Source organism: Sprattus sprattus (genome assembly GCF_963457725.1).
Source record: "Sprattus sprattus genome assembly, chromosome: 2".
NCBI lineage: Eukaryota > Metazoa > Chordata > Actinopteri > Clupeiformes > Clupeidae > Sprattus > Sprattus sprattus.
The window spans coordinates 3,124,072-3,142,019 of NC_137921.1; the positions used below are offsets into that span (position 1 = coordinate 3,124,072).

Here is a 17,948-nt window from a genome sequence, read left to right on the forward strand (position 1 = left end):
TTTCAAAATATTCATGTGAGATTTTTCTACTCCAAGAACGTTTTTTTATATCGCAGTCCCTGCGATAAGGAACCTGATACGGTTTTGTTGCACGTACAGAGTTACTGTAAAGGTCACCTGGCGCCTCTTCTTATTTAGAAATCCAGATGGTATGCAGCTTTCAACGACCACTGGTAAGTACCACTAGGAGGACTGCTAGGCTCTGGTTACTTACTGGTCAGTGCTTCTGACACCTTCCATTGAACACTGTTTGGTATGGAATAGAATAGAAACTACAGTAGTGGCCTATAAATCATGTACACTGTAGTCTTTTCCTGCCCACTGGTCATTTCAAACTTGTGATGTTATTTCCAGTGGTCTCCCACAGAGGACGTGAAGGAGGCGTTCATAGATGGCTACCGCACCATGAAACCCTCTCCAGTCTTTGAGAGGAACACAACAGAAACAGGAACAGGAACGCTGTTTCTGTTCTTCATCTGCCTCGAGGGTAACACTAAGGAAGATAACCTCAAGCCAGGCCAGACTCGTTTATGCTACATCACCAGCACAGACTGCGGGGAGTCCTGGAGCTTTTTAACAGACCTAACGAGCAGTGTCATGGACAGCAGCTTTACCAATTACCAAACCTTTGCTGTGGGACCGGACCACGGGATCCAGCTGAGCAGCGGCCCACTGCTGGTGCCTGCCTATGTGAGGGAGAAGAAGTCTGGTAGGAGTGTGAAGACCCATGCTGTGGTGCTGCACAGTGAGGACCAGAACACCTGGAAGGCAGGCCAGCACCTCGGCAGGGAGTCTGGGGAGTGCCAGCTGGCTGAGGTGTATGACGGAAAGGGTAAGACGCAGGTGTATCTGAATGCTCGCAGCACCAAAGCAACAGAGCCACAGGTAGAGGCAGGCCAGCCCCTCAACCTGGAGTCCCTGGAGTGCGGGGAGTGCCAGCTGGCTGAGGTGTGTGACGGGAAGGGTAAGACGAAGGTGTATCTGAACGCTCGCAGCCCTGGAGCACCGAAGCCACGGGTAGAGGCACTGGGTGATGACGACGGGACAAGTTTTAAGCAGCTAAACAAGCAAACGCTAGAGGAGAGGCCTAACGGCTGCCAGGGGAGCGTGTTGGGGTTCCCTGCCAGGGAGCTTCCAGCAGGAGAAGGGGGATCCTCAGAGACGGCTCTGCTCTTCAGCCACCCGACCGCAGGGGAGAACTATAACAGACTGGACCTCCGGGTCTACCTGAGGAAGTCTCTCCAGGACCAACACCCAGACCCTTAGAGGTAACCCCTCATCTTCCACAAGGGGCCCAGTGGATACTCAGACCTCACCTGCACTGAGGAGGAGGGTCACTTTGGTTGTCTGATGGAGTTTGGCAAGGGGGAAGTGAGTCATCGTCTTCAGACAGAGGGGAAGCTGTGTGAAGCCATTGCTCTGTGACTGACTACAGACCCACCACAGACACATACAGGGACAAGCTCCTTTTTCTCTTATTTAACAAGAGTGGGATCAAGTTTTGTATGAAATGTACATTTATATGTGAATCAGGAAATACATTTGTGAATCGAGTGACATTTATTTCTGAATTCTGAAACTTTTTTAACTCCACAGTTACAGTTGTTTGATAATGTTGAATGAAAAGTGAAAATGAAATGAGATGTGTTGTAGATGTAGTCTGATAATCTCTGCTGTTTGATTATTTCTGAGAAATTTTCTGAATTTTGAAACTTTTTTAACTCCACAGTTACAGTTGTTTAATAATGTTGATTGAAATGTGGAAAATTAAATATGATGTGATATTGATAGATGTATTCTGAATTTCTGATTAATTCTGCTGTTTGAATATTTCTGAGAGGCAGGTGTTCTTTTCTCTGACTTTACCGTGATGTCATATCCCAACTCTCATGTATCTGAAAAGTAATGAATTTAATGAGACGTGTGCAAAGGAGACAGGACAGAGAGAGTGTGTGTGTGTGTGTGTGTGTGTGTGTGTGTGTGTGTGTGTGTTAGTGTGTGTGTGTGTGTGTGTGTGTTTGTGTGTTTGTGTGTGTGTGTGTGTGTGTGTGTGTCTATGTGTGTGTGTGTGTGTGTGTGTGTGTGTGTGTGTGTGTGTGTGTGTGTGTGTGTGTGCGTATATGTGTGTGTGTGTGCGTATGTGTGTGTGTGTGTGTGTGCGTGTGTGTGTGTGTGTGTGTGTGTGGGTGTGTGTGTGTGTGTGTGTGTGTGTGGGTGTGTGTGTGTGTGTGTGTGTGTGTGTGTGTGTGTGTGTGTGTGTGTTCCCACACCAGAGTTTGTACGTGAGGCGTTCGGAGAGGTTCGCCCGGGGCGTAATTCCATGTAAAACCACCACTGCCCGTAAGTCTTCATCAAAAGAGAACATTTGTAGAAAACGTCAGTCTGTAATATTCTAGTATTCCTGCAACCAGTGCTGTTGAAACACAGACTGACTTACACACCTTCATGAAAGAGTCATGTTGTATTCACACACATGGGGGATGCAGCATCCAGACAGCAGCCCAGAGCTCCAGCTCCATGTGTCCTGTTTCCCCCACCGTACCTCTGAATGTGAGCTACTGATTCCTAACACCAGAGGGAGACAAATCACTCTTTATGTTTTTTTAAACAAGGATGACTTCCGTCAGTTCTTTATTGCCACAAGCGACACACTGCAACACACACGTGTATGTTATGGGGCGACACAGGACACACACACACACACACACACAAACACACGCAGGCCTGAGGTCGCTGTGAAATGTATACTCTGCATTTTCCCATCCTGGACCGTCCTTCCTCCAGGACCCTCCAGGAACAGTGGGAAGCTTCTCAGCACCGGGGGCCCACGTGAACCGTCCGTCTCGGTCACTGACGGACAGGAGAGTGTTCTGTTTTGCATGTTTTTCTATTTTGGGAGAATACTAGAGAATGATAACACACAGAATGATGAAGATGATTGTTTGGCAGTTTGATATCATTTATGCTGACATAACATCAATAACACACCAATAAACCCACAGCACCTATAACACACACCCCTGAGCCTGGACTTTGAGCTGATTTTTAGAAAACAAGACAGCACATGTACTACACCTCACGCACACGTTCATTTATGATTCTGTTTATCTGATGAAAACATGACCTTAGGACACGGCTTGGTTATATGTAGCCAGGTCAGAGAGTATATATTTGACTTAAAGAACAAGCAGCAGATGAGAAGAGAGGAGAATCGTCCAGTTTCAGCATGAAGACTTCTGGAGCTCTACTGGTGCTGCTGTGCTGCTGTTTGGCTGAGACGCAGCTCAGAGGAGAGACCATCAGTGAAAAGGACAGCACTCACCAGGGCCACTATGGGGAAGCAGACACACACAGACACACACACAGACACACACACACACACACCACACACACACACACACACACACACACACACACACAGAAACCATGCCCCCTTTACACACAGACACACACAGACATACTTAGAAACCAACAGACACACCACTATGTTATACATACACATTCCCTTACGTATATTCCCATCTCATACACACACACACACACACACACACACACACACACACGCACACACACACACACAAACACACACACAATACACACATACACTCACACACACACACACACACCCACACACACACACACACACACACACACACACACACACACACACACACACACACACACACACAAGCACACACACACTTCTACTGATGGTGTTTTGTGCTGAATGAATGAAGTGGCAGGGGGTGGAGTAGAGGGAACAGGTTGAGGTGTTTTGTAAAACAAAACAAAACAATCAAAATCGAGGTTAAGCAATCAAAGAAAACTGTAAGAAAATAAACTGGCTGTGGGAATTCCCCTTAGTCAGGTAACCCTCTGATTTCCTGGTCATGTCACAAAGCATCCACACGGACAGACCAGGAAATGATCAGAATTTCAGTCATAAACCTTTCATCGTCTGTAGATTATTGTTTAGTTGTTTGATTTGGAAATGAATCACTATTACATTCACATAGAAACCATGTCTCCATTACATTCCCTCACATATATCCACCCTGTGTGTGTGTGTGGGTGTGTGTGTGTGAGAGAGATATGTGTGTGTGTGTGTGTGTGTGTGTGTGTGTGTGTGTGTGTGTGTGCGTGAGTGTTAGAGAGAGAACAAATAGTAGGTGGGGCTGTCCAACTTCTATGATGCATAAATTCACAAGACGTGTTTACTAGGAGGAGCCAGTAAGACTTTAAAAACCTTCAGGCAGTGGAGCAGACCGCACTTTCCTCCTGAAGGCTGGAGAACAGCACCACTATCATCACCGTCAGCATACTCTAAACTATCAGCACCGTCAGCACACTCTTCTGAGGTGAGTTACACTATCAGCACCATCAGCATACTCTTCTGAGGTGAGTTAAAGTTGAGTGTAGTCTTCTGAGGTGAGTCAAAGCTGAGTGTACTCTTCTGAGGTGAGTTAAAGTTCAGCATACTCTTCTGAGGTCAAAGCTGAGTGTATCCAGTCAAACAATCATTATGTGTCTGTTTGTAGGAAAGAAGGCCTGGGGGGTAAAACATTTGTGTTCCATAACCCCGAGACAGGACACTAGACAGTTTAGGGAAATAAATTATACTTTATACCGTCGTGTATGTTAATATGGTACTTCACAAATTGTCATTTTTGTAATATTCATATTTGATGTAGAATCCTAAACTACCCATGCACACCTTTGGCTCTGGACCCAGGACCCAACTCACAGTCACTGACTTTATAACCTGTTGACACATTCTATAACCTGGAACCATAATCATAACCAAATAACCATTTCCTGGGATTGATGCTTTGTTCATTAGTCTAAGTTCACTTTTAAATGTTTTGGTCTTGGCATTTATTATCAGAGCTGTTGCGGTTTCCTTGTAGGTGACAAGCTTAAGGGACTGAAGTCATCTAGGAATAGAACTTAGGAAACCATTTAACACAATATGATCAAGGCATTACAAAATAAAATCATTTCTAGAAGTTCTCTCCTGTTTGAAAAAGTTCTGCTGGGCTTGCTCCTCCTTAAGCATCAAACAGAGGGACCATCTCACCACACACACACACACACACACACACACACACACACACACACACACACACACACACACACACACACACACAATACATAAACACACATGCAGACACTCAGAGCATGTACATACACACACACACACACACACACACACATGCATGTGTGCACACACAAGTAAGCAAACAAATGTTCACACACACACACACTTCCTTAAGTCAGTAAACAGAGGGGCCATCTCTGCAGATATGACTGTTTCTCTGACTACAGAATTCATCTGATAGACTGACTGACATGATTTGGTCTTCTTACAGAACACACATCGACGATGGGAAGCTGTGCCACTAAATGCTGTGCCACTAAATGCTGTGCTACCACATCCTCCTCCGGAGAACCACCTGTGTTCGCTGATAAATCCTCCTCCGTAGAAACACCTGTGTTTCCTAATGACGGCTATGACTTCAGAATTCCAGCTCTTCTTTACGTTAAAGAATGGACGACATTCCTGGCATTTGCAGAGAAGCGCTCCTCTACCAACGATGCAGACGCAAAGAATCTGGTGATGAGTAAAGGCACGCGGCAGACTGACGGCTCACTGCAGGTACCCAGGAGAACACCTACACCTCACATCTGTGTTTAATACTATACTACCACTCACTGCAGGTACCCATAGAACACCTACACCTCACGTCTGTGTTTAATACTATACTACCACTCACTGCAGGTACCCAGGAGAACACCTACATCTCACATCTGTGTTTTAGTCTACACCCTTGCCATGTCTACACCCCATACCTGTAGGCAAATGCTTACTGTAGATGGTGCCAGTACATTTCATATTTAGCTCAGAGAGTATTAGTCCTGGTATGGTTGTGTTGCATGTACAGAGTTACTGTATAGGTTACAAGTATAGGGCACCTGTATGGAGCACCTCTTCTTATTTATGAATCCAGATGGTATACACCTTTCACCGACCACTGGTAAGTACCACTAGGAGGACTGATAGGCTCTGGTTACTTACTGGTCAGCGCCTCTGACACCTTCCATTGAACACTGTTTGGTAGAAGCTTCCCAATGGAATGGAATAGAATAGAAACTACAGTAGTGGCCTATAAAACATGTACACTGTAGTCTTTTCGTGCCCAATGTTCATTTCAAACTTGTAATGTTATTTCCAGTGGTCTCTCCCAAAGGACTTGATGACAGCACTCAAACCTGGCTACCGCAGCATGAACCCCTGTCCAGTCTTTGAGAGGATCTCAAAAACACTGTTTCTGTTCTTCATCTGCATCGAGGGTAACATTCCGGAAAATGAGCTCAAACCAGGCCAGACTCGTTTATGCTACATCACCAGCCCAGACTGCGGGGTGACCTGGAGTGAATTAACAGACTTAACAAGCCGTGTCAACTTTACCAATTACAAAACCTTCGCTGTGGGACCGGGTCATGGGATCCAGCTGAGCAGCGGCACTGAGGCACTGCTCGTGCCTGCCTATGTGAAGGTGAACTGTGGTACCCATGGTGTGAAGAGCTATTCTGTGGTGCTGCGCAGCGAGGACATGCACACCTGGAAGGCAGGCCAGCCCGTCATCTGGCAGGTAGGCCAGCCCCTCGGCATGGAGTCCGGGGAGTGCCAGCTGGCTGAGGTGTGTGACGGGAAGGGTGGGACGCAGGTGTATCTGAACGCTCGCAGCACCAAAGCATTGAAGCCACAGGAAGAGCCCCTGAGAGTAGAGGCAGTGAGTGACGACAGCGGGGAAAGTTTTAAGCTAAAGAAGCTAACGCTAAAGGAGTCTAACCGCTGCCAGGGGAGCGTGTTGGGGTTCCCTGCCAGGGAGCTTTCAGCAGGAGAAGGGGGATCCTCAGAGACGGCTCTGCTCTTCAGCCACCCGACCACAGAGGACAGGCAGAACCTCGGGGTCTACCTGAGGAAGTCTCTCCAAGACCCCTGGGTTAAACACCTCATCATCCACAAGGGGGCCAGTGGCTACTCAGACCTCACCTACTGTGAGAAGGAGGGTCACTTTGGTTGTCTGATGGAGTCTGGCAAGGGGGAAGTGAGTCAACGTCTTCGGATCGCCTTCAGAGAGTTCAAATTTCAAGGAGATAGTTTAGTCCCCTGCGTTTAGTTTAGGTGTGCGTTTAGTTTGTGTGAAGCCATTGCTCTGTGGCTGACTACAGACCCACCACAGACACATAGAGGAACAAGCTCCTTTTTCTCTTATATAACATCACTTGTTTTCATCACTTAAATGTACATTTATATATGAATCAGGAAATACATTTGTGAATCGAGTGACATTTATTTCTGAATTTTAAACTATTTAACTCCATAGTTACAGTAATTTGATAATGTTGAATAAAATGTGAAAATTAAATGTGATGTGTTGTAGATGTAGTCTGATTAATTCTGCTGTTTGAGTATTTTTTAGACATATTTCTGAGAGGCTGATGTTCTTTTCTGTGACTTTACCATGATGTCATATCCCAACTCTGATGTTCCATTTCATTACGCTGTTAACATAATACATAGATTATATAGACAGTTTGATTTTTGATTTGAACTCATTTTTGTTTAAAGGTAATAAATAATGTAAGTGTTCATATCCAGTGACTCCTGCCAGGGCTCTTTGTGTTTATGTAATTTGGTCTACTCCTCGTAACTTAACTGACCACTCTGTCGTGATTTGCTTCGTTTAAAACAACGCACATTTTAGACACAAGGACGTTTGTGTGTGTGTGTGAGAGAGAGATGTTGCATTCAAGAATGATTGCAAATATTATAATAAGAATAAACTCAAATGGGAAATGAGAAGTAAGAAGGACACCAGTGAGCTGATACGAATATATCTGAGTAACTAATACAAGTGACAAAGCCTTTGGAGGAAGGTTTCAGAACTAAAGTGCCTGCAAATGCATGTTAACATACTTATAGTGTTTTAAAGTCCTTTAACATCCAGCAAAACTATCGGTAGATAACAATGCAAAACAAACGGATTCAGCAGAATACATACAGACCATTCAATCTTGTAATCTGACTAGCCAACCAAAACAACAGAGTTTAACAGTAAGCACAAGCACAGATCCAGCAAACAAATAGAAAGAACCCTGACTTTATGTCTCACTAAAAGTCTTTCCCAGGCCCACCCAGTGACCGTGTAGGAAACAGGGAGAGGAGTGTGTTCCATTCTGTATGTGTTTCTCACTGCTAGCGTCACTCCTTACCCAACATAACTTCTCCATCAGTCTACTGCTTCCCTCACATGGGGAAGAGCAGGTGGCCAGAGGTGATGTGGTGATAATAGCTGTCATCAGGCCTGTGCGTTGGTCCACAGCTTCACATAGACCCCATCTCCCACCTCCAGCAAAATATCAATAATACTACCCAAGATCAAAATAAGGGACTAGGCCTCATTATCATGTCATCTAGAAATGCTGCTGTTTAGTAAACTCAGATATCCTGCTTTCACTGGCAATGGTACTGGGTACTGAAATATATAAGTTCATAGGGGAGTGTATAATGTTTGCTAGGATCCCATCAAATCCTTAGATGTACTACATTACAGTGTCCACTAGGTGGCGCCAGACACCCATGAGTCACAGAGGTGCCAGTGTGAGAGCTCAGCAGTGGCTCAGACGGAACATAAAGAGGATCCTCTCCCTTTTGCTCTCCCCCATAGATGCTTCCAAGGCCCTTCTCACACTCACAATCAATATTTGGTGGAATAACCTTGATTTCCAATCACAGCTTTCATGCTGGCATGCTCTCCACCAGTCTTTCACATTGCTGTTGGGTGACTTTATGCAACTCCTGGAATTCAAGAAGCGTGGCTTTGTTTGATGGCTTGTGACCATCCATCTTCCTCTTAATCACATTCCTGAGGTTTTCAAAGGGATTAAGGTCTGGAGATTTGGCTGGCCATGACAGGGTCCTGATGCGGTGGTCCTTCATCCACACCTTCACTGACCTGGCTGTGTGGCATGGAGCATTGTCTTGCTGGACAAAAAAACACTCCACAGAGTTGGGGAACATTGTCAGAGCAAAAACAAACAAGATTTCTTCCAGGACGACTTGAACAACAACCTGAACTGGCTGTCTAATTCCCCTTTGTCAGCTAGCAATGATTGATGAATCTGTGTTTTCCTGGTCATACGTAATACATCTTAATTACAGTTTCATAGAAAACACACACACACACAGAAACACACACACACACACACACACACACACACACACACACACACACACACACACACACACACACACACATACACACACACACACACTCACACACACACACTCACACACACTCACACACACACACACACACACACACACACACACACACTCACACACACACACACACACACACACTCACACACACACTCACACACACACACACACACACAAAACATGCCCCCTTTACATACAGAAATACTGTACTTAGAAACCAAGACACACCACTAAACTCATGTTATACGTACACATTCCCTTACATACTGTATATTCCCACCTCATACACACACACAAACACCCACACTGCTACTGACCGTCAGGATTGTAGAAAGGATCATTGGTGCCAACCTGCCCACCATCCAAGACCTGCTCACAGAGTCAAGAAGCGGGCAGGAAAAATAACTGCTCTCACCCTGGACACAACATGCTCCAAATCCTCCCCTCTGGTAGGCGCTACAGATCTCTGTTCGCCAAAACCTCCAGAAACAAAAACAGTTTCTTCCCTCTTGCTGTCCCTCTCCTGAACAGCTAACCCTCTGTGGCACTGTAAAAATAACCAATGTAAGATTACCCCACCACAACCATATCTATTTATTTCACCCTTCCTGTATAGTCCAATACCATATAATATTTATTTATTCCTGCTCTTCCTGGACTCTCCACTTTGCACTATTGTTTATATACTATTGGATTGTTGTCCATTGCACTGTTGAATTGTATTGTTTTGCACTGTTGTATTGTTTTGTGTTGTTATGTATATTTTGTGTAATATGTGTAACTGAGGGCCACTGCACCAAGACACATTCCTTGTGTGTGCAAACGAACTTGGCCAATAAAAGCTGATTCTGATTCTGATGGTGTTTTGTGCTGAATGAATAAAGTGGCAGGTGGTGGAGTAGAGGGAAGAAACTTCAGTAAATGTTTGAGAATGAGTCCCACTGTGCTTATAGTGGTGCATATGTGGCCCACTGTGCTTATAGTGGTGCATATGAGGCCCACTGTGCTTATAGTGGTGCATATGAGGCCCACTGTGCTTATAGCGGTGCATATGAGGCCCACTGTGCTTATAGTGGTGCATATGAGGCCCACTGTGCTTATAGTGGTGCATATGTGGCCCACTGTGCTTATAGCGGTGCATATGAGGCCCACTGTGCTTATAGTGGTGCATATGAGGCCCACTGTGCTTATAGTGGTGCATATGAGGCCCACTGTGCTTATAGTGGTGCATATGAGGCCCACTGTGCTTATAGTGGTGCATATGAGGCCCACTGTGCTTATAGTGGTGCATATGTGGGCGATGTCCTGCACTTTCTCTGAGTCCTTCACTTACACTGACAGGCTCATAGGTCTGGTTATTTGACAGTCAGTGCTTTGGAATGACAAGGAAGTGACTTCTTGATATACTCATGTGTGTAATGTACACAAGTGTGTTTAGTGTTTTGCAAACCACTTGTGTGTATTGTTTCGCAAAAAGTTTCATGTTGACATGTGCTTAAAGTGGTGCAAATCTGAGCCGTTGTTTTGGTCCTTGAGGGAAGGTTTAGATAGTTGTGCAATACTTTTGATTTTAGTGTTAATATAGTCGTAACAAACTGTAATTGTAGACACACTAAACAGGTTTACGTAAGCACTGTAGGAATGCATCGGGTGAGTTCATCTGTCTTCAACCGAAATGGAAGGAGTCAGAAGAAGGAGAGTGAGGGTGAGAGGGGGAATCCACACAGGAGGCAATGTTTAGCACTTTCTCTGTGTACTCTACTTACAATACTCTGATCACTGAGAAGTAGAATTGCTAAAAGTGTTTTAGGTTTGCAACAGCAGTGTGGAACTGGTACAAACAGAAGTCACACATATGCTATGTGTGTGTTTCATATGGTAACAAAATATGGTTTTGATAAATTGGTGTATAGTTTTTACATAAGTGTGTTTTATTTTCCAAAGGATCTGAGGTGTTTTGCTCATTGGGTGTGTGGTTGTGCTTATTGTGTGAGGTGTTTTGAAAAACAAAACAAAACAATCAAAATCTTGCTTAAGCGATCAAGAGAAAGTGGCTGTGGGATTTTCCCTTTGTCAGCTAACCCTCTGATTTCCTGGTGATGTTACAAAGCATCCACATGAACAGAACAGAACCTCTCATTGTCTGTAGATTATTGTTAAGTTGTTTGATTTGGAAATGAATCACTATTGCATTCACTTAGAAACCATGTCTCCATTACATTCCCTCACATATATCCACCCCTCACACACACACACACACACACACACACACACACACACACACACACACACACACACACACACACACACACACACACACACACAGACAGATACACACACAGACACAGACACACACACACACACACACACACACACACACAGACACACACACACAGACACACACACACACACACACACACACACACACACAAACACACACATTTTGTGCGGTGTGTGTGTGTGTGTGTGTGTGTGTGTGTGTGTGAGAGAGAGAGAGAGTGAGAGACAACAAATAGAAGGTGGGGCTGTCCAACTTCTATGATGCATTAATTCACAAGACGTGTTCACTAGGAGGAGCCAGTGACACTTTAAAAACCTTCAGACAGTGGAGGAGACCTCACTTTCCTGCTGAAGGCTGGATAACAGCACCATTATCAGCACCGTCAGCATACTCTTCTATCAGCACCGTCAGCATACTCTTCTATCAGCACCGTCAGCATACTCTTCTATCATCACCGTCAGCATACTCTACTATCAGCACCGTCAGCATACTCTTCTATCATCACCGTCAGCATACTCTTCTATCAGCACCGTCAGCATACTCTTCTATCAGCACCGTCAGCATACTCTTCTATCAGCACCGTCAGCATACTCTTCTATCAGCACCGTCAGCATACTCTTCACTATCAGCACCGTCAGCATACTCTTCTCTCAGCACCGTCAGCATACTCTTCTATCAGCACCGTCAGCATACTCTTCTATCAGCACCGTCAGCATACTCTTCTATCAGCACCGTCATCATACTCTTCTATCAGCACCGTCAGCATACTCTTCTATCAGCACCGTCAGCATACTCTTCACTATCAGCACCGTCAGCATACTCTTCACTATCAGCACCGTCAGCATACTCTTCTATCATCACCGTCAGCATACTCTTCACTATCAGCACCGTCAGCATACTCTTCTATCAGCACCGTCAGCATACTCTTCTATCACCACCGTCAGCATACTCTTCACTCTCAGCACCGTCAGCATACCCTTCTGAGGTGAGTTAAAGCTGAATGTACTCTTCTGAGGTGAGTTAAACCTGAGTGTACTCTTCTGAGGTGAGTTAAAGTTGAGTGTACTCTTCTGAGGTGAGTTAAACCTGAGTGTACTCTTCTGAGGTGAGTTAAAGTTGAGTGTACTCTTCTGAGGTGAGTTAAACCTGAGTGTACTCTTCTGAGGTGAGTTAAAGCTGAGTGTAACCAGTCAAACAATCATGAAGTGTCTGTTTGTAGGAAAGTTGGCCTGGGGAAGTAAAAAAAAAAAAAACATTTGTGTTCCATAAACCTGAGAAAGGATACTTTATACCTTCCTGTATGTAAATATGATACCCCTTTTTTACATTTAAAGAAACCTTGCATAAAAAACTATAGGATTGTGCATATTTTAAGTATATTCACTTAATTAAAATAGTACGCAATCAGAGCGCACTCACTGTTCCGCACACACACACACACACACACACACACAGACACACAGACACAGACACAGACACAGACACACACACACACACACACACACACACACACACACACACACACACACACACACACACACACCACACACACACTCCTCCTTAACCATCAAACAGAGGGGCCACCTCAGCAGATAAGACTGTTTCTCTGACTACAGAACTCATCTGATAGACTGACTGAAATGATTTGGTCTTCTTACAGAACACACCTTCTTAACGATGGGAAGCTGTGCCACTAAATGCTGTGCCACTAAATGCTGTGGAAAAACACCTGAGATTGAAACCATTGAAACACCTGTGTTTGCTGATAACAAATATGACTTCAGAATTCCAGCTCTTATTTACGTTAAAGAATGGAAGACATTCCTGGCGTTTGCAGAGAAGCGCACCTCTACCGACGATGCACACGCAAGGAATCTGGTGATGAGGAAAGGCACACGGCATGACGGCTCACTGCAGGTACCCAGGAGAACACCTACACCTCACATCTGTGTTTAAATACTATACTACCACTCACTGCAGGTAGCCAGTAGAACACCTACACCTCACAACTTACTGGTCAGTTCCTCTGACACCTTTCATTGAACACTGTTTGGTAGAAGCTTCCCAATGTAATGGAATAGAATATAAACTACAGTAGTGGCCTATAAATCATGTAAATTATGTATTTTAGTGCCCACTGATCATTTCAAACTAGCAATGTTATTTCCAGTGGTCTCCCACAGAGGACTTGATGACAGCACTCAAACCTGGCTACCGCACCATGAACCCCTGTCCAGTCTTTGAGAGGAAATCAAGAACGCTGATTCTGTTCTTCATCTGCATCGAGGGTAACATTCCGGAAGGGCACCTCAAGCCAGGCCAGACGCGTTTATGCTACATCACCAGCACAAACTGCGGGAAGACCTGGAGAAAAGTAACAGACTTAACGAGCAGTGTCAACTTTACCGATTACCAAACCTTTGCTGTGGGACCGGGCCACGGGATCCAGCTGAGCAGCGGCCCACTGCTCGTGCCTGCCTATGTGAAGGTGAACTGTGGTACCTCTGGTGTGAAGAGCTATTCTGTGGTGCTGCGCAGCGAGGACATGAACAACTGGAAGGCAGGCCAGCCCATCACCTGGAAGGCAGGCCAGCACCTCGACATGGAGTCTGGGGAGTGCCAGCTGGCTGAGGTGTGTGACGGGGAGGGGGGTAAGACGCAGGTGTATCTGAACGCTCGCAGCACCAAAGCAGATGACACCCGCAGAGTAGAGGCACTGAGTGACGACAGCGGGGAAAGTTTTCAGCCGCTAAAGAAGCTAATGCTAAAGGAGGCTAACCGCTGCCAGGGGAGCGTGTTGGGGTTCCCTGCCAGGGAGCTTCCAGCAGGAGAAGGGGGATCCTCAGAGACGGCTCTGCTCTTCAGCCACCCGACCACAGAGGACAGGCAGGACCTCGTGGTCTACCTGAGGAAGTGTCTCCAGGACCAAGACCCAGACCCCTGGGGTGAACACCTCATCATCCACCCAGGGCCCAGTGGCTACTCAGACCTCTCCTACTGTGAGGAAGAGAGTCACTTTGGTTGTCTGATGGAGTCTGGCTTTGGGGAAAAGAGTAATCGTTTTCAGATCGCCTTCAGAGAGTTCGATCTCAAGGAGATAGTTTAGTCATTCAGATGTAGACCGAGAGGAAACTGTGTGAAGCCATTGCTCTGTGACTGACTGACCGACCACAGTCACATAGAGGAACATGCTCCTTTTTCTCTTACATAACATCACTTGTTTTCATCACTTAAATGTACATTTATATGTGAATCAGGAAACATTTGTGAAATGAGTGACATTTATTTCTGAATTTTAAACTTTAACTCCATAGTTACAGTAATTTGATAATGTTGAATAAAATGTGAAAATTAAATGTGATGTGTTGTAGATGTAGTCTGATTAATTCTGCTGTTTGAGTATTTTTTAGACATATTTCTGAGAGGCTGATGTTCTTTTCTGTGACTTTACCATGATGGCATATCCCAACTCTGATGTTCCATTTCATTAAGCTGTTAACATAATACATAGATTATATAGACAGTTTGATTTTTGATTTTAATTATTTTAGTTTAAAAGTAATAAATAATGTAAGTGTTCATATCCAGTGACTCCTGCCAGGGCTCTTTGTGTTTATGTAATTTGGTCTACTCCTCGTAACTTAACTGACCACTCTGTCATGATTTGCTTCGTTTAAAACAAGGCAAATTTTAGACACAAGGACATTTGTGTGTGTGTGAGAGAGAGATGTTGCATTCAAGAATGATTGCAAATATTATAATAAGAATAAACTCAAATGGGAAATGAGAAGTAAGAAGGACACCAGTGAGCTGATACGAATATATCTGAGTAACTAATACAAGTGACAAAGCCTTTGGAGGAAGGTTTCAAAAAAGTGTAAAAAAAAAGGGTAAAGTGCCTGCAAATGCATGTTAACATACTTATAGTGTTTTAAAGTTCTTTAACATCCAGCAAAACTATCGGTAGATAACAATGCAAAACAAACGGATTCAGTAGAATACATACAGACCATTCAATCTTGTAATCTGATTAGCCAACCAAAACAACAGAGTTTAACAGTAAGCACAAGCACAGATCCAGCAAACAAATAGAAAGAACCCTGACTTTATGTCTCACTAAAAAGCTTTCCCAGACCCACCCAGTAACCATGTAGGGAACAAGGAGAGGAGTGTGTTCCATTCTGTATGTGTTTCTCACTGCTAGCGTCACTCCACACCCAACATAACTCCTGCATCAGTCTAGTGCTTCCCTCACATGGGGAAGAGCAGGTGGCCAGAGAAGGTGATGTGGTGGTGATAGCTGCCATCAGACCCGTGAGTTGGGCCACAGCTTCACATAGACCCCATCTCCCACCTCCAGCAAAATATCAATAATACTACCCAAGATCAAAATAAGGGACTAGGCCTCATTATCATGTCATCCAGAAATGCTGCTGTTTAGTAAACTCAGATATCCTGCTTTCACTGGCAATGGTACTGGCTACTGAAACATGTAAGTTCATAGGGGAGTATATAATGTTTGCTAGGATCCCATCAAATCCTTAGATGTACTACATTACAGTGTCCACTAGGTGGCGCCAGACACCCATGAGTCACAGAGGTGCCAGTGTGAGAGCTCAGCAGTGGCTCAGAGGGAATATAAAGAGGATCCTCCTCCTCTGGCTCTCCCCCATAGATGCTTCCAAGGCCCTTCTCACACTCACAATCAATATTTGGTGGAATAACCTTGATTTCCAATCACAGCTTTCATGCTGGCATGCTCTCCACCAGTCTTTCACATTGCTGTTGGGTGACTTTATGCAACTCCTGGAATTCAAGAAGCGTGGCTTTGTTTGATGGCTTGTGACCATCCATCTTCCTCTTGATCACATTCCTGAGGTTTTCAAAGGGATTAAGGTCTGGAGATTTGGCTGGCCATGACAGGGTCCTGATGCGGTGGTCCTTCATCCACACCTTCACTGACCTGGCTGTGTGGCATGGAGCATTGTCCTGCTGGAAGAAAACACTCCTCAGAGTTGGGGAACATTGCCAGAGCAAAAACAAACAACATTTCTTCCAGGCCGACTTGAACAGCAACCTGAACTGGCTGTCGAATTCCTCTTTGTCAGCTAGCAATGTTTGATGAATCTGTGATTTCCTGGTCATATGTAATACATCTTAATTACAGTTTCATAGAAAACACACACACACACAGAAACACACACACACACACACACACACACACACACACACACACTCACACACACACTCACACACACACACACACACACACACACACACACACACACACACACACACACACACACACACACACACACACACACTCACACACACACACACACACACACACACACACACAGAAAACATGCCCCCTTTACATACAGAAATACTGTACTTAGAAACCAAGACACACCACTAAACTCATGTTATACGTACACATTCCCTTACATACTGTATATTCCCACCTCATACACACACACAAACACCCACACTGCTACTGACCGTCAGGATTGTAGAAAGGATCATTGTTGCCAACCTGCCCACCATCCAAGACCTGTTCACAGAGTCAAGAAGCGGGCAGGAAAAATAACTGCTCTCACCCTGGACACAACATGTTCCAAATCCTCCCCTCTGGTAGGCGCTACAGATCTCTGTTCGCCAAAACCTCCAGAAACAAAAACAGTTTCTTCCCTCTTGCTGTCCCTCTCCTGAACAGCTAACCCTCTGTGGCACTGTAAAAATAACCAATGTAAGATTACCCCACCACAACCATATCTATTTATTTCACCCTTCCTGTATAATCCAATACCATATAGTATTTATTTATTCCTGCTCTTCCTGGACTCTCCACTTTGCACTATTGTTTATATACTATTGGATTGTTGTCCATTGCACTGTTGAATTGTATTGTTTTGCACTGTTGTATTGTTTTGTGTTGTTATGTATATTTTGTGTAATATGTGTAACTGAGGGCCACTGCACCAAGACACATTCCTTGTGTGTGCAAACGAACTTGGCCAATAAAAGCTGATTCTGATTCTGATGGTGTTTTGTGCTGAATGAATAAAGAGGCAGGTGGTGGAGTAGAGGGAAGAAACTTCAGTAAATGTTTGAGAATGAGGCCCACTGTGCTTATAGTGGTGCATATGAGGCCCACTGTGCTTATAGTGGTGCATATGAGGCCCACTGTGCTTATAGTGGTGCATATGAGGCCCACTGTGCTTATAGTGGTGCATATGAGGCCCACTGTGCTTATAGTGGTGCATATGAGGCCCACTGTGCTTATAGTGGTGCATATGAGGCCCACTGTGCTTATAGTGGTGCATATGAGGCCCACTGTGCTTATAGTGGTGCATATGAGGCCCACTGTGCTTATAG

The 17,948-nt window shown here is 44.8% G+C and overlaps 3 protein-coding genes across 3 annotated transcripts in view; all 3 read left to right on the forward strand.

The window, feature by feature from the left end:
• LOC308361051 (sialidase-3-like) overlaps positions 1–1,425 on the forward strand; it is a gene marked incomplete at both ends in the record, with an annotated part of 2,199 nt that extends 774 nt beyond the window's left edge. The window contains 4 exon segments of the mRNA XM_080833297.1: positions 355–843; positions 976–1,256; positions 1,258–1,274; positions 1,277–1,425. Coding sequence (XP_080689423.1) covers positions 355–843; positions 976–1,256; positions 1,258–1,274; positions 1,277–1,425 — 936 coding nt within the window.
• Positions 1,426–5,383: 3,958 nt separating this feature from the next.
• Positions 5,384–7,454, forward strand: LOC308361054 (sialidase-3-like; the record flags this gene model as incomplete). The annotated part of the gene is made up of 3 exons (XM_080833300.1): positions 5,384–5,656; positions 6,234–7,112; positions 7,449–7,454. The coding sequence occupies 3 exons, from the start codon at positions 5,384–5,386 to the stop codon at positions 7,452–7,454; spliced, it is 1,158 nt and encodes a 385-aa protein (XP_080689426.1).
• Positions 7,455–13,761: 6,307 nt separating this feature from the next.
• On the forward strand, positions 13,762–14,676 carry LOC308361056 (sialidase-3-like; the record flags this gene model as incomplete). The annotated part of the gene is made up of 1 exon (XM_080833302.1): positions 13,762–14,676. One exon carries the CDS (start codon positions 13,762–13,764, stop codon positions 14,674–14,676), a length of 915 nt encoding a protein of 304 aa, XP_080689428.1.
• Between the last annotated feature and the right edge of the window lie 3,272 nt (positions 14,677–17,948).